Genomic DNA, 26,415 nt, shown 5'->3' on the forward strand with positions numbered 1-26,415 from the left:
CTCCAGTTTGTTGGGCAGCTACCTCACCCTTTTTTGCTGCTTTGTGACTTTAATGCACACCATCCCCTTTGAGGTGCTTCCAGAACCTGACTGAGATGTGCCCTCTTTGCTGATCTTTTCAGTCAACTCAACTTCATTTGTCTTAACACTGGAACATCCACATTCCTTTCAAACTCCATGCACACCTATTCCCATTTTGTACTCTCATTTTGCACTGCCCAACTTGCTCATCATCTCAAGTGGTCCAGTCTGTCTGACACATACACAAGTGACCATTTCCCTTGTCCTATCCGTTTGCTGACTCCTACCCCACCTATGTGTAAAGTCGGTAAGCAAATTTCTAAGGCTGACTGGAGGCTGGCAACCTTCAATGAACACCACTTCCCCAATTGTGATGACCAGGTAGAATACCACACAAACATTATCCTTACCACCACAAAACCATTCCTCACACTTCACCTTTACTGCACTGTGTCCCAGTGGACTGAAGCAAGCCACGATGCAATTTGTGCATGGAGACATGCTCTTCACATTTTTAATTGTCATCATATGATGGTGAACTGAATTCATTATAAACAGATGCATGCACAGTGTGATTGCATTCTTCGGGATAGCAAAAATCTAGCTCAATTTCATTTACCAGTTCTTTTAACAGATCCACTCTCTTTTCCATTGTGTGAGCCAATCTCTGATGGCTCTCTGGGACCAAGGTCCATTCCCTAATTTCCAGTCTGACCATAGCAGATGATGTCATTACCTGACCTTTCTGTCTCCAAAATCTTCAGTTGCTATTTTGTGGACCTTTCGAGCTCCACCCACTAACACCCTGCCTTCCTCCATTGGAAATGAATGGAGGTGGTTCGGGTGATATCCTTCTCCTCTCGGAATCATAATACTGCCTTTACTAAACAGGAGCTAGATAATGCTCTCACATCAGCCCAATCTTCCACCCCATGGCTGGACGATGTTCACATTCAGATGTTGCAGCACCTTTCTCTTGTGGCCAAGCACTTTCTCCTTCATATGTACAATTGCATCTGGGCAGAGGGCACATTTCCCAGATGCTAGCATGAAGCAACTGTCATACCCGTACCTAAGCCTGCTAAGGATAAACACCTTCTTTCTGGCTACTGCCACATTTCTGTCACCAGCAGTGTTTGCAAGGTGAGAGAATGCATGATTCAGCTGATGTTGTGGCTTGAATCTCGCAATTTATTAACCACAGTACAACACGGATTTCGAACATGCCATTCCTCAGTTGATCATATCATCACTTTGTCAACCCTTGTCATGAACGATTTTCTGCAGAAATACCAGGCTGTAGGTGCGTCTTTTGATTTGGGGGAAGGCTATGACACTTGCTGGGAATTGGTATCCTCCGTACTTTCTACACTTGGGGTTTCCGAGGCTGCCTGCCGTTTCCTTCAGGAATTTTTAAAAGATTGAGTTTTCAAGATAAATGTGGGGTCTGCATTGTCAGATACTTCCATCCAGGAAAATGGGGCACCTCACAGCTCCATCCTGAGTGTCACCCTCTTTGCTGTCGCCATTAACCCTATTGTGGCCTGTCTCCTGCTGGGCACCTCCAGCTCCCTTTTTGTTGACAATTTTGTGATCTATTGCAGTTCTCCATGGATTTGTATTCTTGTGCAATGTCTTCAGCAATGTCTCATCCCTCTTTTCTCATGGCACATTGACAATGGATTTCACTTTTCCACTGACAAAGCTGTTTGTATGAATTTTTGGCAGTACAATGGGGCTCATGCTTGACAGCAAACTTTCTTGGTTCTCTTACATGTCTTACCTGGCCACCCACTGTACCCAATCCCTTAATGTCCCATGTGTCCTCAGTGGTACTTCCCAGGGAGTGGATTGGACTGCCCTCCAGCATTTGTACCAATCCGTTGTCTGTTCAAAACTAGACTTTGGGTGTTTCATTCATGCATCTGCATATCCATCCATGTTATGCCATCTAAATACAATCCACTGTCATGGAATCCGTTTGGCCACGGGTGCCTTTTACACTATCCCAGTTGAGAGTCTCTATGCAGAACTTGCCAAACTACTTTTCTCATACCAGTGTGATGTTCTGCTCAGCAAATCTGCATGCCGTTTGTCTGTCATGCCTGGTTACTCATCCTATGCCTCCTTCTTCGATGACTCCTTTGACCACCAGTACGGGGACTGCCCCTTTTCTCTGTTGCCTCCTGGAGTTCACTTTCAGCTATTGCTCTGGCAGCTTAGCTTCACACTACCTGCCATTTTCTCAATGGGTGCGAACTCTTCACCACCCTGACTTCGTGCAGCAGCCCATGTTCTAACTGGACTTCATTCACTTCCTAAGGACGCTATTCCAAATATCTATCTATTGCTGTAAGTTTCTTGACCTTTGCATGGAACTTAACAATAGTACCTTTGTGTATACTGATGGCTTTTGGAATGACCATGGTGTCAGGTGTGCCTTCATCATTGGTGCCGACCATTTTCGGTATTGGCTTTCAGAACTCTGCTCAGTATTTACAGCAGAGCTCTTTGCCTGTATCAGGCCATGAGCAGTACATCCAGTGACACAGGATTTTCAATTGTGTCATTTGCTCTGATTCTCTTGGTGTCCTTCAGAGCCTCTGTGTGCTGTACACAGTCCATCCTTTAGTGCAACAGATCTAAGAGAGCTTCCACTTGCTCACTCCTGAGGGAGCCATGGTGATGTTTATATGGGTCCCTGGTTATGGCAGTCTGATGGGAAAGGAGACTCCTGACACTGCTGCCAAGGCTGCAATCCTCCTACCTTGGCTTGATAGTTCTTCCATTCTTCTGATGATTACTGTGTTGTTGTCTGTCAGCAGCTGGTGTCATTTTGGCATCACCACTGGTCATCCATTCATGGGAACAAGCTCCAGGGAATTAAACCTCTCCCAGCAGCTTGGCCAACCTCCTCTCAGCCCTCTCACAACAATGTCATTGTAGCTAGGTTGCATACTGGGAACTGTCATTTTATCCATCACCATTTTTAAGCGGTGATCCCCCCTACTTTGTGCTAATTTTCAACCATCTTTAATGGTTCACCATTTCCTGATGGAATGCCCTTTTTTAACCACTTATGTTCTAATGAATGTTTTCTGTCTGAGTCGGCTGTTTTATTGAATGGCACATGGGTTGTCATCCGCTTTTTATTTCTTATCTATTGTAGCAATATGGTAAAGGACTTTTAACCTTTAGTTCAGGACCTCTGCTGTCTCTACTGCATATTTTGTGGGCCTTCCTTCAAGAGGAAGTCTTTGTTCTTAGCTCTCTTTCCTTCCATTGATTGGGCTCAGTGCATAGTCACTTTTAACTGCTTTTTCATCTTAGTGTTCTAAGGTTCTGATGTGGGTGCATATGTCCTTAGTTGTTTTTGCACCCTAAAACAAAACCTGAATAAGAGGGGAAAAGACAGGTTGACTGAGCATCTTGCAGATAATATACAGGGGGCCACCTCACACATAGCAATATCCCTGTGGTTGATGGTGTCAGAGGGACACATTTTTTAAGGTTAGAATTAGGTTTCAAGCACCCTGTTTTGAAAGAAGTGAAAGTAATAGAAGAGCCTCACAAAATGCTTAATAATGGACAGAAGTAAGGTTAGCTTATTTCATCGAAGTATTACAGGACTGAGTATTAAGGTAGAAGAGCTTCTTGTCTGTTTCAAAAATTTAGAGAGCTCTGAAAAGATAAACATTCTGTGCCTGACTGAGCTCCTCATGTACCACAGAGTTAGATAAGTTACATATAAAAGATTACATTATTGGAGCTTACTTGTACAGAAATAACATAGGAAAAGGAGGAGTTGTTACATACATTAAAACAGAACACAAGTTCAGAAACAATGAGACAAGTAGATTTTGTAGTGATCAGCACATAGAAGGGTGTACTTGTGAATTATTGCTGGAAAATAGTTTACTTTTAATTGTAACTGTATATAGATCCCTACTGTGAAATTTTGAACTATTTACGAGGAATCTGGATTCTTTATTGTGGTATCTGTCAGACAGCAGCAAGCAATTAATAATCAATGGTGACTTCAATATGGATTTTCTAAGGAATTCTAATACAAAAAATTATGTAGGAACCTTACACGGGACCTACAATTTTGTCTCAATAATTAACTTTCCAACATGAGCGTATAAAGGCAGCAGGACCCTAATTGATAATGTTTTGATTGATGAAGCTCGAAGTAAGAAAATAACAGTTTACTCAACAAATGATCTCTCTGGTCATAATGCACAGTTAGTTGGTATAAATAACATGGCAATGGATACTCCTCAGTGGAAATCAGTTAGAATAATTAATGACTCCAGGGCAAATGCTTTTAAGAATAGTTTACAGGAGATGACATGGGATGTAGTTTATAATGAACCAAATGCTAACAAAAAATTTAATCTGTTCCATGATAAATTCATATCATTATTTGGAAATAGCTTTCTGCATAAGCTAGTCATCCAGGTAAAAAACCATGGATCACTAGAGGGATTAAAGCATCTTGTGAAAGGAAGAGGGAAATGTATATTGTGGCAAGAACAACCAGGGATCCTGCAGTAGTTACACACTATAGAAAATACTCAAAATTACTAACAAAGGTTATTAAAAATCAAAGAATATGTACATAATGTCAGAAATCAGTGCTTCCAACAACAAATTTAAGGCAATTGGAATGTAGTGAAGTGAGAGACAGCACAACCAGCCACAGAACAAGATGGTAGCACTATTGAACTGAATGGAAGGGCTATAAATCATGAGTCACAAGTAGCAAATGCATTTAATAATCATATTTTAGATATAGTAGAAAGCATAGGGACAAACAGTTCAAGAGCAAAATCACAGCACTATGTTGAGAATGATAAAATTCAATCATATGAATGTGTCACCAACTTCTCCTTCTGAAATTAAGAAAATTATACATTCTCTCAAAAATAAAGGCTCATGCAGTTTTGGTTGTGTTTCCAATAGAGTGCTAAAAATTTATTCACATGTAATAAGCCCAATCTTACCTGAAATATATAATGCATCACTAACTCAAGGTATTTTTCCAGAGAGACTGAAATATGCCATTGTTAAATCTCTCTTTAAGATAGGTGATAAGAGAGATGTCATTAATTACCAGCCTGTTTCACTGATGACATCATTCTCCAAGATATTTGAGAAGGTGATAAATCCTAGAATAGTATCTCACCTTAGCAACAATAGTATGCTTAGCAAATCACCGTTTGGACTGCGTAAGGGATGTTCTACTGAGAATGCCGTTTACATGTTCGCTAACAAGATTTTACAAGCATTAAATAATAAAATAGCACGGGTTGGTATTTTCTGTGACATCTCTAAGGCATTCGACTGTATGAATAACAGTATTCTCCTAGATGAATTAAAATTTTTTGAGTTGATGGTATAGCCATTGCATATTTTCATTTAATAATGTCATGTGGAATAATGTTAAGGAGTTGGGCATTCTGACTACTGCTTCACACTATATTTACTCCCTCATGAAGCCTGTTCCTCTAGAGACTTGCGGTACACGGCTGTTAGAAGGGGGGCAAGTTTTTTCACGTACTCTGTTTGAATCGAATTGGTATCCCGTCATGACCTATCAAGTTACTATACTTATCTACTACTTTATATTAACTAGTTTTTAAGTGTAGCTGCAAGAGTAGGACTAGAAGATAGTGTGTCAGTGTTAACATCTACATCTTCATCTACACCTACATCTACATTTATACTCCGCAAGCCACCCAGTGGTGTATGGCAGAGGACACTTTACTTACCACTGTCATTACCTCCCTTTTCTGTTCCAGTCGCGTATGGTTTGCGGGAAAAACGACTGCCGGAAAGCGTCCGTGCACGCTCGAATCTCTCTAATTTTACATTCGTGATCTCCTCGGAAGGTATAAGTAGGGGAAAGCAATATATTCAATACCTCATCCAGAAACGCACCCTCTCGAAACCTGGACAGCAAGCTACACAGTGATGCAGAGCGCCTCTCTTGCAGAGTCTGCCACTTGAGTTTGCCAAACATCTCCGCAACACTATCACGCTTACCAAATGACCATGTGACAAAACGTGCCACTCTTCTTTGGATCTACTCTATCTCCTCCGTCAACCCGACCTGGTACGGCTCCCACACTGATGAGTAGTACTCAAGTACAGGTCAAATGAGTGTTTTGTAAGCCACCTCCTTTGTTGATGGACTACATTTTCTAAGGACTCTCCCAATGAATCTCAACCCAGTACCCACCTTACCAACAATTAATTTTATATGACCGTTCCACTTCAAGTCATTCCGCTTGCATACTCCCAGATATTTTACAGAAGTAACTGCTACCAGTGTTTGTTCCACTATCATATAATCAGACAATAAAGGTTCCTTCTTTCTATGTATTCACAATACATTACATTTGTCTATGATATGGGTCAGTTGCCAGTCCCTGCACCAAGTGTCTATCTGCTGCAGATCTTCCTGCATTTTGCTGCAATTTTCTAACGCTGCAACTTCTCTGCATACTACAGCATCATCTTCAAAAAGCCGCACAGAACTTCCGACACTATCTACTTGGTAATTTATATATATTGTGAAAATCAATGGTCCCATAACACTCCCGTGTGGCACGCCAGAGGCTATTTTGATGTCTGTAGACGTCTCTCCATTGAGAACAACATGCTCTGTTCTGTTTGCTAAAAAATATCAATCCAGCCACACAGCTGGTCTGATATTTCATAGGCTCTTACTTTGTTTATCAGGTGACAGTGCAGAACTGTATCAGATACCTTCCAGAAGTCGAGGAAAATGGTGTCTACCTGGGAGCCTGTATCTAATGTTTTCAGGGTCTCATGAAAAAATAATGTGAGTTGGGTCACACACGATCGCTGTTTCTGGAATCCATGTTGATTCTTACAAAGTAGATTCTGGGTTTCCAGGAATGAAGTGATACACGAGCAAAAAACATGTTCTAAATTTCTACAACAGATTGATGTCAGAGATATAGGCCTATAGTTTTGCACATCTGCTTGACGACCCTTCTTGAAAACTGGAACTACCTGTGCTCTTTTCCAATCATTTGGAACCTTCCTTTGCTCTAGAGACTTGCGGTACATGGCTGTTAGAAGGTGGGGCAAGTTTTTTCACGTACTCTGTTTGAATCGAATTGGTATCCCGTCATCACCAGTGGACCTTCCTCTGCTGAGTGATTTCAGTTGCTTTTCTATTCCTTGGACACTTATTTCAATGTCAGCCATTTTTTTGTTTGGGGAGGATTTAGAGAAGGAACTGCAGTGCAGTCTTCCTCTGTGAAAGAGCTTTGGAAAAAGGTGTTTATTATTTCAGCTTTACACGTGTCATCCTCTGTTTCAATGCCATTATCATCCCAGAGTGTCTGGATATGCTGTTTCAATCCACTTACTGATTTAATGTAAGACCAGAACTTTCTAGGATTTTCTTTCAAGTCAGTACATAGAATTTTACATTATATATATATCCTGTAAACTGATGCATTTCATATCAATTTGAGAAAAGACTCATCCAAATGATTTTTGGAACATGCAACTAGCTAACTAATTAAGAGTTCCCCTAACTATGTCAGAGAATGCTGTCACCAATATTTATATTGCAAAAATTAAAAACCTGCATAATATGAACATTAGTATACACCAGAATTTTAGCTTTAGTCTTTTAATTGTTAAACAGCAGATTGTGATCCCTGTACTATATTCACTTCACAATTCTTAGTTGTTATCATTCTAGTGCTATTTTTATTATTATCTTCAACATATTACATTAATTTAACTTAACTGTCTCTGACAGTCATTGAGATGTTTGAAATAATGATGATTGGTCACTTTTTAATTTATATTTTGATTCACATTGCATCCTAGTGCACACACACACACACACACACACACACACACACACACACACACACACACACACACACACACAGTAAAATACACATAATTTTCCTCAGAAATAAAAAAACAAAATTTCTTTTTTGATATGTTGTATTTATTTGAGCACAGCCAGCAGACATTATGGAGTAAAGTCACCATTTATAAATAGTTTTATTTATTTCTTCAGTTTACACTGTTCCACATCCTTGTGACTAGCTTCATACGGCTACCCTGTTTGAGTATATCATCCTTTCCATAATAAATCAATAAAACAAATATTTTCCTACACATAGGCTGATTTGTTTACCACTGCAAACATAGTACAGTAACTGCTTTCATCACAAATGCTTATGACATTCTGTAGCAAACTCAAAAAGGTAAGGTTCAATTTTGGACAGATTTTCCTTGACTATAAGTATTTTTATAATGACTTAATCTCGGTGACAACTGATTGTTAAAAGAAACACAATTATGATAAGAAATACATCTTCATTTGATTACTTTAAAATAATAGCCAAAATAGTTCTGTAATGATAATTCACACCTGACAATAATACAGAGACGCTTTTGTGCCAGTTAATGTAGATGCCTGTTCATAAATACTTCCAGATTTACAATGTATACAGCAAATTTGTAAATAAGTCACAGTATATTTGTAAGTGATCACATAAATGCAACAAATACAAAAATATCTGATTTTAATATAATACTACACACATAACTTCACAGTATATAGCAAACTCCATATAGAAACACTCTTAAAATAAAGAAACATAACGTATATACAAATCAACAACGGCTTTTCTGACAAATATATATGAGAATAAATTTCATTTTCCATAAACAACATTAGTCTCATAAAACAACACAACATACAGAAGACAGAGAATTCAGCTTCTCATGTTGAAAGTCATATATACAACAAAATATATTCTTAAAAATTACTATTTACATACCACAACAATAACAATAATGTAAGAAATAATGCACCTTAAGGTTTATATTTTTCTTGGTCGTCTGCTTGCAAGAAGGTAAGGTATTGTTACACCTTTGTCTAGAATAAGAGTTGATGAAAGGTGCCTATCAAGGTTTACACTGCTGAAAAGGTACTACTGGGATTTAAATGTATTTACATAACTCTTATTTTGTTCAAATTTTCACAAAATGGACTATTTTTTTCTGTATAAGTAGAGAAATTACTGAACTTATTCTCCTGAGGTTATTCTCATTGTGAGAATGTTTACACTATCTATTCCTTTAGTTTTGAAAGTGGAAGAGATAAAGACACCTGCTTTTTGACAGCAGTGATGTAAATGAAATGATGACAATGATTCAGGAATAGAGTCAGTAATATCAGCCAGGAAAAGAATGGTGATATTTGGGAAGCATAACTGGTATAGTATTGTATGCTTTGACTAAAATGTAATGATGAAGTATGTTGTGAAAATTTTCACAAGTTTGGTTCTTTTTAGTGTATATCATAATCTCAAAATATATACAATGATTAGTAATATGTTATATTAAAAATATATGCATGTTTACTACAATGTCAATAGAGGCCGCTTATACTAAATGTTGCTTATTAACTGTATGTATTACACAAAGTTTTCAGAGAAGTGGGCTGTACAGGAACCATCTATAAGAAAAATAGCAGTTAGGAAGACACACATTGTTTCAAATTGTTTATTCAGACGTTTAATTCTTTCATATTAGTGGCACAAACTGCTAATACATGCATAAAAAATATACATGTACATGTCTAATTGTAGCACAACGCATTTTCAAGGAAGTCTGGCTGTCGTGGTCAGTGCCAGTTCTCATTATAATGTGTAGTGACAAAGTGTCTCCGCATATAGCAAATGCATTTTTCTTTTCATTTTCATTGGGACTCAATTGTTTGAGTAGAGTTTAAGCACTTAATTTTAGACAGGCATTGCTATTAGATAAAATGTATGCAGGAAAAGAAAGCTTAAACCACATGTCAGGGGAAAGCTGATGTTTTGAAAGGCCAATCTTGTCAGTACATTACTGATGTTGTAACGAAAGTCTTATACATTTTTTGTTCATTGAAGATACCACATCATGGTAAATAAAGAAGACTATACTGTCTCTGTTAACAATCAAATAATCACAGAAAGAGCAGAACTGGACATAGCTGTTGATAAAACAAAGATGAAACTGTGAGTTGAGATTGTAGGTGGAAGATCACGCAGTCATACTTTTCTGCTGCCGTGAAAAATTTGTTATAATGTGACAAACGACAGCTTCAGACAGGAAAAACAAAGATATTAAGTAATAGCTGAGAGACTGTCAGTTGTGATGAGCTCACACACAAGGATTCAGAAGCTTGGATGGAGGAATACAGGCACATAAAGACTCAAGTCTCTGGCATTCAATTTTGTACTAAAATTGTGTCTACCACATTGTCAAACTTATTAAGAAATTTTGATCCTGCATAAAGTGGATTGAGGGATGCTAATTACAAATTAAATTGTTTTTTACTGCATATTAAAGGGTTACTGTTAAAGTAAATCTTGAATACAAAAACTGATCCTTCTTTTAGCAGGAACTGACTGAGTTTGGAGTGCTAATGAAGCATCCAATGTAGCTCCAGAGGACACATGTAGTCAAAACCTAATGTGCTCCACTCATTCACAAATGTGATATTTCCAGTTTGCTTCTGAATAATGCCGAAGTTTTTTGTATGCAGTGCTTTAACATGAAATAACAGAAATGTAAAGTGATAACAGGAAAAAGGAAGACTGGAAAGGCTAAAGGCACATGAACTTCCTGCTGCTTAGTAGAGATGGCGAAAATAAATGACAAAGTGAATAAAAAAAATGTCCACATGCAAGGAATAAGAATAAGGATAAAGAAAAGGAGAAATGAAAGTACAAAATAGAAGTGTATAATAAGCAATAGGTTGAGACTTAAGCAAGAATAAAAACTGAAATAGCCTGGAAGAGAATAAGATAAATGACCATAATAAGTACTGTGAAACAAAAGATACAAAATTCCAAATAGGGGTTCGCAGGAAAGGTGAGAGGTATAATACTCATGCATTCATCCAAATAGCTGATATGACAAGATGATATCAGTGATTGTTATCAGATATGACCAATGATGGTCCACTTTTTTTAAAGTACTGTTTAATCATCCATTTTCATCCCAAGGCACAGTTAAGTAAATATCCACTTGTAGGAAGAAGTGCTACTTTCATACTGCATTATAGTATACAATGGTATGAATGGAATAGAGATGAAGGATTTATTAGAAACCAGCATGAGGCATGCTGACAAAGGTACAAACTGCATTGGGATGTTAAAAGAAGACAGTAGCACATGATCAGACTACTATGTTATGTAATTTATACATCCAATGGATTACAATTCAGACAAGGAAACTAATGGTAAGCGTTAGTTGATTGTATAAGAGATGAGTTATTTATCATTTTATTGCAAGATGTAAACTTCCAAAGAAGAGCATGCATGCATATCATGTACAGCTTATCTTACCTTCTGAGAAGGATAAGATCACTTTAAAAGACAGATTTCTGTTCAGTGAAAAACATTCTTTTTTGTAGATTGAGCCAATGTATTTTATCATATTTCCCCTTTCTCTTGCCATTATTATGTTAGTTATATTTAATAATATGAGGAGATGAAATATTATTTTTATCAACATGAAAAAATAAAAAGACAAAAAATAAAAAGAGGTTGTTAATTTTGTTACCTTTCAGTGAATTACACTTATTCTCTATAGTTACAAAAATTAGGATATTATCATCTTCTAAAAATTTTGGCTTAGGAGGGTGGAATGTTTTGTCTGAGGTTTCAGTTACCTCTATTTCTGATGTTGAAAATGAAAACTATTTGTTCTACAGTTCATCAGAAAATATGAACAGTACTATTAGTACACCTTTTCCTTCAAAGGTGGGAATATCACTTGGGAAACTATTCTAAAACAAGGAAAGCAGTGTCAAACAATGTCTTTCCCAAATCTACACTATCATTATTGTGCTCAGACTCTTCTGAAATTGCAAAAATAATTGAGCTTTTTTTATAACTGCTCATTTCACAAGCCTTTGTGGTTCGACAGTATTTCTCTGTCATATTTTCCCAGGTCCTTCAACTTTGCTTGTAGAACACAAATAAATGCCATTAAAATGCTCTGAAGTACCTTGGGTTTCTCAAATAAAATTTTAAATATATATGTTTACAGTATTCTAGCATAAACAATTAACATTCTCATGCTGAATACCTAAATATGAAAAATGGAAACCTGATAATTTGCAAATTTGTCAGATATTAAACTTTAAAAATATTTCAACAAGAATTTGTCTTTAACAATATTTGTTGCCGAAGAGGAGTGAATGCTGATCTGAATATTGTTATTATAGATTTTCTGACTGTTGTTTTTTATGTTTTCTATCTTTGGCAATCCTGAGGACTGTAGATGTAAATGTTGCAATAGACACAAGCACTTAAATCTATTTATTTAATTCAGTGTTTATGTTTTAGAAATTACTGTTGACTCTTTAAATATGTTTTCTTTTTTGTTTGGCAGGCTAGCACTATCCTACCATTACTGGTATGTCTAGGTACCCACAAGAAACTGAGGAACACCCTGACTGGCAGACCAACATGATAACTGTGAAACAAATTACAGCAAAGAGGAGATTACATTCACTGTTTCATATTTGCTGTAGCCACTGTCTGAAATAAGCATTATTTATTGCAACATATAAATTTATAAAAGTCACCCACTTTCTTTATGCCCACTATAATTTAGAAAATGAATTGTTGTAAAAATGGCAAATAACCTAATATATATTACAGTGAATTTCTGTTATGGGAATAGTAGTAACAAAACACCTTTATTTTGTCATTACAATTACTTAAATAAAAATATGATATCACAGTCCAAATTACTCTCTGAAATTTTTATGAGTAATATGCAAATTTTAGGACCTGATATGTTCACTTAATCATATAATGACTTTTGCAGGCATTTTTACAGCATTACACAAACATTAGGAAATTAGTAATGTGCAAGTCTTTACAAAAAGATCGGTCCAAGTTAAATTCCTTGGTATTTTCAAAGAATTAACATAAAATATTGCACTTTACCCAGCAGCCCACCTGACACATTAAATAAACATATAAACATAAAAATCACTTGATAATATTGAATCATACAATACTTATCTCTAAGTCACTTTTCACTTAGCACAGAGCTAGTGATCTGGTTTCTTTACTTATCACTTTGCTTTACTTTCCATACAGCTGCATAAATGCTTTTCTTGTAACACACACAATATTAAGAGTTGTGCTTCCTCACATGTAGACACAATTACTTCTTTGTCAGCATTCTGCCTCTTGGGAACGTAAATTTTGTCTCCTCTGCAAACTTGGTATTACAAACAACATGAGGCCACTTAGTGCTATCGTAACACCAGAAACATAAAAACCAGGATCGTATGAACCCAGTTCATCATACAGCCAACCTGCAACAAAGTTTCTCTCAGTTGCTATTAATAGGGTGCAATAATTAACAAGTATTTCTCTCATGTCACACAGAAAAAATTGCGCAAACCAAAGCTGGTTAAAAAAAGCCACAACCAATGTTGACTCTGTATGCTGGATGCTATTTTGACATATGTTTTACTGCTCAGGATAACTGTTTTTCATCATTGAATTATTCTTCAAGTCCCATTCCATACTACATTTAGGGAAGGAATATATATACAAGTATTACTAATAAGTTCAATCTATGGATCTTAGGTCTCCCACTGGATCATGTTTTGTTCATTTAATCATTCATCATTCATTCATGCACACATCATGTTCTGCTAATCCCATCTAGACGGAGAGCCTCCTGGGATGTTGTTGAGCCAAGTTATACATTATTAGGCTGAAGCAACCACTGCCAGCCACTTCTGTATATTATACTAACAACAGATTATGCTACTGCTGATCCATGCAAACTGATACTTGTGGTAACTGTAATCACTTCTGCATTATTTTAGGTCTGCCCCTGGTAGCTGAGTGGCCAGTGAAACAGAATGTAAATCCTAAGGGCCCAGGTTCGATCCCCGGCTGGGTCAGAGATTTTCTCCGCTCAGGGATGGGGTGTTGTGTTGTCCTAATCATTATCATTTCCCCTCTATCGATGCGCAAGTCCCCAAAGTGGCATAAAATCAAAAGACTTGCACCCAACGAACAGTCTACCTGATAGGAGGCCCTAGTCACAGGACTTTTTTTTTTACACATTTATGTTAGGAGAAAAGCAGCTACTTGAGAAAATACCATGCTCCTTGTTCTATACTACTCATCTACTGTTATTATCTAATACTTCAAAAAAAGCATTTTAACTTCACACAGACAACTACATAATGGCAAAAATCTGTCTAATAAAAATATTACAGTTATGCAGAATTTACATTCCTGAGTCCGAGTATTCAAATTTATTGCAGGAGTGGCTAATGACATTTTCTTTTACTTTGTGTTTAAAATTTGATGATTTTCAATTTCCAGCCAGGAGTCAACTTGTATTCTTCTAAAGACTTTTGCATAAAATATAAAACTCGTCCTGAATTCTAAAGAGGGATGCATAGTCCGTATGAAGATTATTACTATTTCTTGCATTTTGTGAGGGGAGTATGTTATTGGCATGTAAGTGTAAGAATCCCTAAGTTCTTGAAAGGCTTCTTGAAAGCGCTTACTTATGAACTTTACATGATGCTCTTCTTTCATGCTTCAGTAGAATAAACATTTTTTTCACCTCAGCTACCATGCCCCAGAAGACATGGGATGGAAGTGAGTGAAAATAAGCAATGTATGCTAGCAATATTGTCTGCAGCTCAACACAATGAGAGAGATTTCTGAGTGCAAAGCAGGCAGAGCTGAGATTTTGTGTTACATTAAAAGAACATGCTTGGACCCATTTCAGTTTATTATCCAGTCCAGCTGGTTATTCAGGGATTTCACAAACGGAGCCTCATCATCCATTGTGTGCCCATTGATCTGTACTTCTGATACCTTTATTTCTGCCCCTGTGGACCAACACCTCCAGCCTATTCCCTCTTATATAAAAGAAACCAACTACTGCCTTTATTGACTCTCCACAGTTCCTTTTCCATTACCACCTGGCATCCTGCTTGTCATTGTTAATGTCACCACCCTCTACATTAACATCACAATTCCTGTGGCCTTGCAGCTACTGAACATAATCTTTCTCAACTCCTGACTCCAAACCTCCAACCTCCTTTCTGGTTACATCTACATCCATGATCAACTACACTGACCACTCACATTAATGTGACCATCTGTCAAAAGGTGAAGACACTCTGTCCACATTACTCCAGAATCTCTATGCACTCTCTCCCATTTGCTTCACCTGGTCACCTCGGTCCAACAAGTCACCTTCCTCAAAGTCAAACTCCATCTAAAGGGTGATTAACTGAATATCTCCATCAATATCAAACTTACCAACCCCAAAAATATCTCCATTTTGACAGCTGGCACCCATTTCACATCAAGAAAATCCTTACACACAGCTTAGTGACTTGTGGCCGTCACATCCATAGTGACAAACAATCTCTCTCCAAATGTTCACAGGTCCCACTGAGACCTTCAGGGAATGAAGTTACCCTCCCCGCCATGTCCAAAAACAGATCTCAGATGCTTTGTCTCACCAGTCACCTGTCATTGCCCACATACCCACTGTCCAGTCCCAAAGTACCACACCTCTTGTGAGTCAGTACCAATCAGGACTGAAGCAATTGAATCACATTCTCCACAAGGTTTTGACTACCTCTCATCATGCCCTGAAATGATAAATATCCTCCCCAATATTCTCGTTACCTCTCCCACAGTGGTATTCCACTCCCCACCCAACCTACACAATATGTTTGTCTGTCCTTTCTCCACCCCTGCTCCCAAACCCATGCCCCATAGCTTGTATCCTCCCAATAAACCTAAATGCAAGATATATCCCATACATCCCCCCACTGCCATCCACTCCAGTCTTCCTACATGCATCTATCAGGGGCAGTCAAATGAAAACTGAACTCTTGCCACAATAAGATCACAGAATGGTTCCACTGAAAAGTAATGATCACACAAAATTAAAACATTTATCCTACTGGGAGATAAGATGATCAATTCCCATTTTTTAAAATGTGGCCAGCTGCTGACAGGTCCACAACTGTGCCTACTCTTGCACTTCCTCATTCAATGGAAACCAACATTCATGGATGCCCTTCTTCAGGTCACCAAAGATGTGAAAATCATATGGTGAAAGATCAGGATTGTACAAAAGTGTAGCTTTTCTCTGAGTGGCAGTGTAGAGGTGGGCATCATCATTCAACAAGATGATTCTATCTGATAGTATTCTTGGGTGTTTTAATTCTATGGCACAGCACAGTTTCAGTAAAGTGTCTTCATAGCACTGAGCATTTATTGTGGTTCCATACTTGAGGAACTCTATGAGAAGAGAGGCCGCTTAGTCAAAGAAGGAGGTCATCATGATGTTACCAGAACGTCTGTGAACAGCTTTGGATTTCTTTGGTGGGAGAGATGGGGAGGTTTCCACTGTTGGCTTTGCCATTTGCCACTGGACTCGCATTTGGGAGGACGATGGTTCAATCCTGCGTCCGGCCATCCTGATTTAGGTTTTCCGTGATTTCCCTAAATTGCTCCAGGAAAATGTCGGGATGGTTCCTTTCAAAGGGCATGGCTGCCGTACTTCCCTGCCCTTCCCTAATCCGATGAGACTGATGACCTCGCTGTCTGATCTCCTTCCCCAAAAAACAACAACAACTTTGCCATTTGCCCTCAGACTGTTAGAATGCTTTTGAGTGGAATTGTCCTGTTACATGATAATGTCTGCCCCCACACTGCCAACTGGATGAAGCTACACTTCAATCATTTCTTTGGCAAATATTGAAATATGCTGTGTATGGCCCATATTTTTCACTGAGTGATTTTCACACCTTTGGAAACCTGAAAAAAGCCATGAATAGAAGCTAGTTTCAATTGGATGAAGAAGTGCAATAGTGGGTGCAGTTATGAATCCATCAATGGGCAACTGCATTCTATGAAACAGGAATTGATTGCTTCATCCCCAAGAGGAATAAATGCCTTAGTAAGTGTGGTGTTTACTTTTGAGTGGTGTTGGGTGCTCAGTTTCCATTTGACTTTCCCTTATACTATTCAGTCAAAGGAAGGGCCACCTGTGAAAGCAGCCAATCCATCTACCAGTTTAGCTGCAATTACTGTGCCATATTCTATGTGAACATGGCAACTAATAAGTCATTTAAAATGTATGGATGAAAAATCCTGGTTCAAGATTGTAAAAATTTCTTTATTGATAACTAGTTTCAGCTCATTGTTAAGCCATCTTCAAATCAACATGAAATTATTATTTTATTCAGTGTGTATCAGCCATTTGTGCAATCTTGACCTAGGCTTTTTAATCCATATATTTTAACACAATAGATCACTTGTCTCCCTATTTGATAGTGCCAAACAACAAGTTATGTGTCTGCATGAATGGCCCCCACCAAACTGTAGCCAGCAGACAACTGGACTACAAAGTAGTTGCTAAGCATACCACCCAATATGATTTGCTTGGCTTGGCTTGCCAAGTTTATTCATTTCATGCCCAAGACTGCTCTGAGCTGTCCTTGCCCTGGTCTTGGAATTCTGAATTTTTGGGCACAGTACATGATTTTTGCCTTTTTTATGATGAGGTGAAAAATTTTGCAGTACTGCTTACAGCACATTTTTAGTCTTGATTAGAGACAACCCTTTGTATTAAATGAAGCTCTCTCTTCCTAACTTATGATACTTTGATCCCAGACATTATCCATCTTTTTCCTTGGCTTTAACTGTAAATATCCCTGTCCTCTTTGTAAAGGAAAACTGGATTCATAAGACAGAAATTTTTTTTTAGGAATGAATTAAACTTCTCATCTACTGTGTCCCCTCATAATACACCTACAGTAATGTGATACTAACTTGCATCCTTCTAGGTGCATCTGTTCAATTTCTGTGACTTCCAGATGATGTTATATTATGCATAGCACATCTGTAGAAACACCTTCAGATCTCCCAGTGCCTTGTATTGACATGAGCAGCTCTTTTTTTTAATCAACAAACCTCTTAAGTTTTAATGGAAAAGTCCCAATGCATTGGTCATTAAACTTTTTGCAACCCAAGTTGCCATTTTTTGTTTCTTCATTTATTATTGCTGCTGTGTCTACAGCTATTCTGCAGCTCTACCTATGGGAAACATTTATCACAGAAAATGTCTAGTGAAAATATCCTAAATCTCCAGGATTTGACAGATATAGTTCTGGTCATATTTAATGCCACTGTAAATTACTCATACAAATAATCTCTTACCAGAAACATTCATATGGAGACCATGCCATATGTGATGTGACTGTGAAAGATGGTACATTGATCACACCCATGTCTCCCTAGTCATGCAGCTCTGGATTTCCGTGTTGAATGGAACACTTCATCCAGGGCTCAAAGAGTAACCTACACATTTGTTTGAAGGGCACTTCATGCATGATATTATCGCCAATTGTGTAGATGAAGCTTTGGTCCAAACTCTTTCTGGAACTCCCGATAACCACTAGATGATCGTCTTTACAAAGATATTTTCCCTGAGGGCCTAAATCATAGGTGACACCACTTGCCTTAAAAATACGGTTACCTGGTATTCATTATCCAGGGAGTTCTATAATAGTTTAGACAGACCCATCCCCTGACTCCTCCCTAGCAGAAGGACCTTCTTGGCTTTTGCAGCCCTCTGACTACTACTAATCACAATATGCACATTTTTCCTGTCTTTTCAGAGAATACCTGAATTCCTTGGGTTGTTGATGCACTCTTGTTTAAAATCCCACAATATTTTTTCAAGTCAGCTGCATGATGTCATTTCACTGCTACAGTCTGTTATAGTACACACATTTGAAAGAGTTGCCTGCAGATAGATGATGGCAGCACCATCAGAGCCCCTTACCAGAAGCCGAATTGTGGCCTTTGGTGCATGTTCTGTGTGGTGTTGTGGCTGGGAACCAAACCAAAATTATTTGGTAGATGCAGCATCTACTATGTTGCAGTGTGCCTGTCATTGAAAAGTCTTGTTATTCTCTATTTTAAAAGGGGTGTGCACCAGCACTTGGCACCCGTGCTTGCTGCTATTAAATATAGGAAAAAACAAGAATGTCTGATTACAATTACACTGTAACATAGAGGGGGAGGAAGTTTCATCTAGCAACAATTTTGATTTGGCTTCCAGACCCAATGAACCTCAATGTATGTGTGTAAGGCCACAGATCAGCTCCCAGTAGGGAACCCCGAATACACTCCTGTCATCTGTCTGCAAGTGACTTGATTGCACATGCACCACTTTCAAACAACACCCCCTTGACACCATAATAGTGCAGACATCAGAAGTTCTACTTGCCAGCAGAAACAAGCAGTCACCATCTGATGAGGCTGAGCAGTTTCCTGGAAGAAATATTGTGGTACACAGAAAATGTGATATGGTGGCAAACTTGAGACTTTGGACATATTCATCAGGAAAGCAGGAAGAGTCACTTTATTGATAAGATTTGTGTTGACTGTCACTGTGGCAAATAGCCAAAGCAAAGGTTGGAAGGTGGATTATCCACTATTTTTCTGTGCAACAGTCATTGAAAATTCTTATTTTTCTCTACATTTAGAAAAATATTGCTTTGTCACAGTTTTTTCCAAAGTACCATTTTTCTCATTTTATTGCTGAGGGCTTTTAATTCATTTAAACCTTTGACCCAGAAACATGTTATCTACAAGTTTGTAATACTTTTACTGTCTTAAACACAACAGCATCTTAAGGCACTAGTTCCAGCCTTATACTTAAATCCTATGAAAAGCAAAGCAGTCCTCAGCCTAATGCTTGGTTTGATCAACACAATTTCTTTACTTTCCATTACAGGATTCATTGTGCTATATATAATGTTGACCTCCTCCAATAGGTTACTTGGGCAGTTACAGAGGATTTTACAAGGAATCTGAGCTACAAAAGAAACAAAAAGAGTTACATTACATGAACATGATAAATAGATAGGGAATTTTTGAACACTCCAGTTTTGAGATGTAATCCCCATTCTCTTTGCAGATTATGTATGTTACTGATTCCATGTAACAAGTTGGAGGAGCAGGAGGAGATTAGTATTTAACATCCCATTGACAATGAGGTCTTAGAGATGGAGCACAAGTTCAGATAGTGGAAGGATGGAGAAGGAAAACAGCCACGCTAAAAACAAAGATTCCAAGACTTACCAAGCGGGAAAGCGCCGGCAGACAGGCACATGAACAAAACACACAAACACACACACAGAATTACGAGCTTTCGCAACTGGCAGTTGCTTCGTCAGGAAGGAAGGAAGGAGAGGGAAAAATGAAAGGGTGTGGGTTTTAAGGGAGAGGGTAAGGAGTCATTCCAATCCCGGGAGCGGAAAGACTTCCCTTAGGGGAAAAAAAGGACAGGTGTACACTCGCACACACACACACACACACATATCCATCCGCACATACACAGACACAAGCAGACATATTTAAAGGCAAAGAGTGTGTGTGTGTGTGTGTGTGTGTGTGTGTGTGTGTGTGCGAGTGTACACCTGTCCTTTTTTTCCCCTAAGGGAAGTCTTTCCGCTCCCGGGATTGGAATGACTCCTTACCCTCTCCCTTAAAACCCACACCCTTTCATTTTTCCCTCTCCTTCCTTCCTTCCTGACGAAGCAACTGCCAGTTGCGAAAGCTCGTAATTCTGTGTGTGTGTTTGTGTGTTTTGTTCATGTGCCTGTCTGCCGGCGCTTTCCCGCTTGGTAAGTCTTGGAATCTTTGTTTTTAATATATTTTTCCCATGTGGAAGTTTCTTTCTGTTTTATTTATATATATATATATATATATATATATATATATATATATATATATATATATATATATATATGTGTGTGTGTGTGTGTGTGTGTGTGTGTGTGTGTGTGTGTGTACTTCTAATTATTACATAATTCTTTATCTACATAAATAAAAAATGAACTTTAAATACCAAGATGTTTTCAACAAATTTCTGTAAAAACTTTCTCTGATTGAATGTTGCCATTTCTTTTGGCAATATATAAGCAATCAAAGAAACTTAGAAAAAATGTTTTTATTAAAAAATAGACTGACAATAATAAAAATATTCTAATAATTGGCATCTCACTGTCATCTGAAAGGTTTCAAGACATGGTGACAACGTTGGAAACCTCAAATTAAGGTATATGCAGTACTCGTGATAGCTGTGACAAATAATGACAGTTACCATATTTTATTTTCTAAGTATTTTGCCACAACTTCTTTCACAACTGGGTGCCACAGTTGTGAACTAAATATCGTTAAACACTTAGAGAGCCTATGATTCAAAGAACAGTGCTACATATAGAACTTCTTGTGGTTATCAGAGATCACTTTACGAAACTTACCAGCAATGGGAGGCCCCAAAAGTGAAGCAACACCTTCAAAGAGCAAGAGGATTCCAAAAGCATTTGTGAGCTTATCAAGGCCAAGAAGATCAACAAGAATAACTGAGGTTAGCCCAACATAGGCTCCAATTGTAAAACCAAATACACAGCAGTAGAAAGCCATTGAATAGAAATCATGGCAGAGCACACTCATAGCTGTTGCTGTAAGTACAAAATAACAACATATGAGTTCTTTACTGTAACACATATAACAGAGGCAACAAAATTGATATTAAACTATTTTGTGTAGTTCAAATAGTAAACACTTCTATAATACATTACCCAGTGAAGGTCAAAAGTTTCATATTTGATGAAGAATCTTAGTAGTATATTTACATAAAGAAGCTACTTCCTATTTCCAATAGTAGAAAATATTTGACTATTTATAATAAGAATGAACATTGTATACCTATGCCACAAATTGCAAGGCACCCATTGTATATATACAAGCGATTGACCCATGGCTTATCTGAAATGTAGCCTAAAAGCACACGACCTACTGTATTAGCTATACCAACAGCAGAGAGAAGGTAACTGGCCGACTCTTTTGATATTCCTTGTTTCTCAGCTTGTACCTGCAGAAAGAAAAAGAGTATGTTAATTTTCTATTTGAACATACGGTAAATACAACAGTTTTATTGTATTATAACTTGGAGCTTTCCACTTGTAAGGGTAAATTTTGAAAGAGCTTTCTGGGCTAGATTTGTCTTGATCTGTCTTGATCTGTGCTGAGATAAATGAAGAAATTAATGATTGATCATGTCAAATATGACTCAATTTTTTTTTAAAAAAAAAATAGTGTTCATTCGCTCATCATGCCCAGTGGCTTTCATCCTGAAGTACAAGCAACAACAATAATGATGAAACAACACAGTGTATCAAATGACCCTGTTTAGAAGTTTGTCAATGGAATATAAAGGATTAGCAACAAGTAAATCCTCCAGGCTCCTCTTAAACTGAACATTATTGCAGCTAAATGTTATGCTTGCTGGCAATTTATTGAAACTATGTATTCCTGTAACCGTGGACCCATTTTTGGATGACATTAAGTTCTTATGTATTTTATGTACACTCCTGGAAATTGAAATAAGAACACCATGAATTCATTGTCCCAGGAAGGGGAAACTTTATTGACACATTCCTGGGGTCAGATACATCACATGTTCACACTGACAGAACCACAGGCACATAGACACAGGCAACAGAGCATGGACAATGACGGCACTAGTTCAGTGTATATCCACCTTTCGCAGCAATGCAGGCTGCTATTCTCCCATGGAGACGATCGTAGAGATGCTGGATGTAGTCCTGTGGAACGGCTTGCCATGCCATTTCCACCTGGCGCCTCAGTTGGACCAGCGTTCGTGCTGGACGTGCAGACCGCGTGAGACGACGCTTCATCCAGTCCCAAACATGCTCAATGGGGGACAGATCCGGAGATCTTGCTGGCCAGGGTAGTTGACTTACACCTTCTAGAGCACGTTGGGTGGCACGTGATACATGCGGACGTGCATTGTCCTGTTGGAACAGCAAGTTCCCTTGCCGGTCTAGGAATGGTAGAACGATGGGTTCGATGACGGTTTGGATGTACTGTGCACTATTCAGTGTCCCCTCGACGATCACCAGAGGTGTACGGCCAGTATAGGAGATCGCTCCCCACACCATGATGCCGGGTGTTGGCCCTGTGTGCCTCCGTCGTATGCAGTCCTGATTGTGGCGCTCACCTGCACGGCGCCAAACACGCATACGACCATCATTGGCACCAAGGCAGAAGCGACTCTCATCGCTGAAGACGACACGTCTCCATTCGTCCCTCCATTCACGCCTGTCGCGACACCACTGGAGGCGGGCTGCACGATGTTGGGGCGTGAGCGGAAGACGGCCTAACGGTGTGCGGGACCGTAGCCCAGCTTCATGGAGACGGTTGCGAATGGTCCTCGCCGATACCCCAGGAGCAACAGTGTCCCTAATTTGCTGGGAAGTGGTGGTGCGGTCCCCTACGGCACTGCGTAGGATCCTACGGACTTGGCGTGCATCCGTGCGTCGCTGCGGTCCGGTCCCAGGTCGACGGACACGTGCACCTTCTGCCGACCACTGGCGACAACATCAATGTACTGTGGAGACCTCACGCCCCACGTGTTGAGCAATTCAGCGGTACGTCCACCCAGCCTCCCGCATACCCACTATATGCCCTCGCTCAAAGTCCGTCAACTGCACATATGGTTCACATCCATGCTGTCGCGGCATGCTACTAGTGTTAAAGACTGCGATGGAGCTCCGTATGCCACTGCAAACTGGCTGACACTGACGGCGGCAGTGCACAAACGCTGCGCAGCTAGCACCATTCGACGGCCAACACCGCGGTCCCTGGTGTGTCCGCTGTGCCGTGCGTGTGATCATTGCTTGTACAGCCCTCTCGCAGTGTCCGGAGCAGGTATGGTGGGTCTGACACACCGGTGTCAATGTGTTCCTTTTTCCATTTCCAGGAGTGTAGTTTGTTCTGTCCATAGTTTTGATTTTGGGAACTGATCTGATTATTGGAGAGAAAAGCTATATTATTTATAATAAGCTTCATTAAAGAATAAATACACTGAACAGCAGTAGGTAGTATGCCAAGTTCCTTGAACAGGTTTCTATATGATGTTCATAGAATCACACCATAAGTAATGTAGGTTACATGCCTTTGCATTCTGAAAACTTTTGCTTGACTTGAAAAGTTATCCCAGAATATGATACCATATGACATTATGGAATGAAAGGAAGCAACCTTCATGTCAACTATGTCTGATAATATTTGCACTGCAAACAAAACTATGATTAGACTTTTCAGCATCCACAGAGATCTGAAGCTGCATGTGAACTTATTTGGGCAAGGCTCAGCATCAGGGGTGAGCATAAAAATGGATCCTTCTATTGCCCATCAGACTCATCTCCTGATGTAACTGAAAAGTATAGAGAAAACCTCAGTTCACTTGTATGTAAGTTCACAATCATACTCTAATCATTGGTGGAGACTTTAATCATCCAGCAATGAATTGGGAAAATTACAGTTTTGTTAGTGGTGGGCATGATAAGACATCCTGTGAAAAATTACTAAATTCCTTCTCTGAAAACACAACCTAGAGCAGATAGTTAGGAACCCCACTTATGATGGAAATATATTGGATCTAATAGCAACAAATAGATCTTTGAAGATGCCCAAATCAAAACTGTTATCAGTGACTATGATGCTGTTGTGGAAACAATGATTACAAAAGTACGAAGAACAACTGAAACAAGCAGAAAGATATATGTCTTCTGTAAACTAGTAAAAAACCAGTATCGTCATATCTAAATGAAAAACTTGAAACTTTCAGCACAGAGCGGGACAAGGTAGAGGAATTCTGGCTCAGGTTTAAAAGAATAGTTGATCATACACTGAACAGATATGTACCCATTATAACAGTTCATAATTAGAGGGAACCTCCATGGTATACAATCATTGCAAAGAAACATCTAAAGAAAAAGAGATTACTGCATAAGAGGTGCCAACCAGCACGGATTCTGAAAACATTGATTGTGTGAAATCCATCACACTTTTGTCACATGACATGTTGCTGTCAAGAGAGCAATGCATGATACCTTCAATGACTACCAGAGCAGAATATTGTCAAACAATCTTTCACAGAACACAAAGAAATTTTGGTCATAAGTGAAGGCTGTTAGTGGCACCAAAGTTAGTGTCCAGTCCCTAAGAAATGGGACAGGAATTGAAATTGAGGCTAGCAAAGCAAAAGCTAAAATGTGTAACTATGACTTTAAATGCTCCTTTACAAAGGAAAACCCAGGATAACTGCCCCAATTTAATTCTCACCACTGAAAGGATGAATAAAATCAGTATCAGTAACAGTGGTGTTGAGAAAAAGCTCAAATCACTAAAATGCAATAAATCTCCATGGCCCAATGGAATCCCTATAAGATTATATAATGAAATTGTGGCTCAGTTAGCCCCTCCTCTAACTGCAACCTATCACAGATCCTTCAAACAAAACACCATACCCAGTACCTGGGGAAAAACACAGGTCACACCCATCTATGAGAAGGGTAGTAGAAGTTATCCACAAAACTACTGTCCAATATCCTTGACAATAATTTAGAACATATTCTGAGTTCAAACGTAATGAGGTTTCTCGAACAGAATGATCTCCTCTGTGCCAACCAGCATGAATTCTGAAAACATCGATTGCGTGAAATCCAGCTCACTTGTCTCACATGACATGCTGAAAGCTTTGGATCAAGGCAATCAGGTAGATGCAGTATTTCTTGATTTTTGAAAAGCATTTGACTCAGTACCACACCTATGTGTACTGGCAAAAGGATGATCATATGGAGTATCAAGTGAAATTTGTGACTGGATTGAGAACTTTTTAATAAGGAGGGCACAGCATGCTACCTTGAATTGAAAATAAGGTAAGCCCAGGAAAGTGTGCTAGGATCCTTGCTGTTCATGTTGTATATTAATGATCTTTGCAGATGATGCAGTTATCTATAACAAAGTACTACCTGAAAGAAGTTGCATAAACATTCAGTCAGATCTTGATATGATTTCTACATCTACATCTACATCCACACTCCGCAAGCCACCTGACGGTGTGTGGCGGAGGGTACCCTGAGTACCTCTATCAGTTCTCCCTTCTATTCCAGTCTCGTATTGTTTGTGGAAAGAAGGATTGCCGGTATGCTTCTGTGTGGGCTCTAATCACTCTGATTTTATCCTCATGGTCTCTTTGCGAGATATACGTAGGATGGAGCAATATACTGCTTGACTCTTCGGTGAAGGTATATTCTCGAAACTTCAACAAAAGCCCCTTCCGAGCTACTGAGCGTGTCTCCTGCAGAGTCTTCCACTGGAATTTATCTATCATCTCCGTAACGCTTTCGCGATTACTAAATGATCCTGT

The 26,415-nt window shown here is 38.8% G+C and overlaps 2 protein-coding genes across 2 annotated transcripts in view; one reads left to right on the plus strand and one right to left on the minus strand.

Annotated features, from left to right (window-relative positions):
- The window catches only part of LOC126272252 (visual pigment-like receptor peropsin), a 164,311-nt gene extending 151,747 nt beyond the window's left edge, over nucleotides 1-12,564 (plus strand). The window contains exon 8 of the mRNA XM_049974966.1: nucleotides 12,478-12,564. Within this exon, the coding sequence (XP_049830923.1) occupies nucleotides 12,478-12,558 (81 nt within the window). The 3' untranslated portion in view covers nucleotides 12,559-12,564. The remainder of the gene's footprint in view (nucleotides 1-12,477) is intronic.
- LOC126272251 (monocarboxylate transporter 9) overlaps nucleotides 8,005-26,415 on the minus strand; it is a 627,258-nt gene continuing 608,847 nt past the window's right edge. Inside the window, exons 7-9 of the mRNA XM_049974965.1 lie at nucleotides 21,885-22,050; nucleotides 21,437-21,637; nucleotides 8,005-13,417 (exon numbers count right to left, since the gene is read on the minus strand). Of these exons, the coding sequence (XP_049830922.1) occupies nucleotides 13,275-13,417; nucleotides 21,437-21,637; nucleotides 21,885-22,050 (510 nt within the window). The 3' untranslated portion in view covers nucleotides 8,005-13,274. The remainder of the gene's footprint in view (nucleotides 13,418-21,436; nucleotides 21,638-21,884; nucleotides 22,051-26,415) is intronic.

This window comes from Schistocerca gregaria, chromosome 5 (assembly GCF_023897955.1).
Source record: "Schistocerca gregaria isolate iqSchGreg1 chromosome 5, iqSchGreg1.2, whole genome shotgun sequence".
NCBI lineage: Eukaryota > Metazoa > Arthropoda > Insecta > Orthoptera > Acrididae > Schistocerca > Schistocerca gregaria.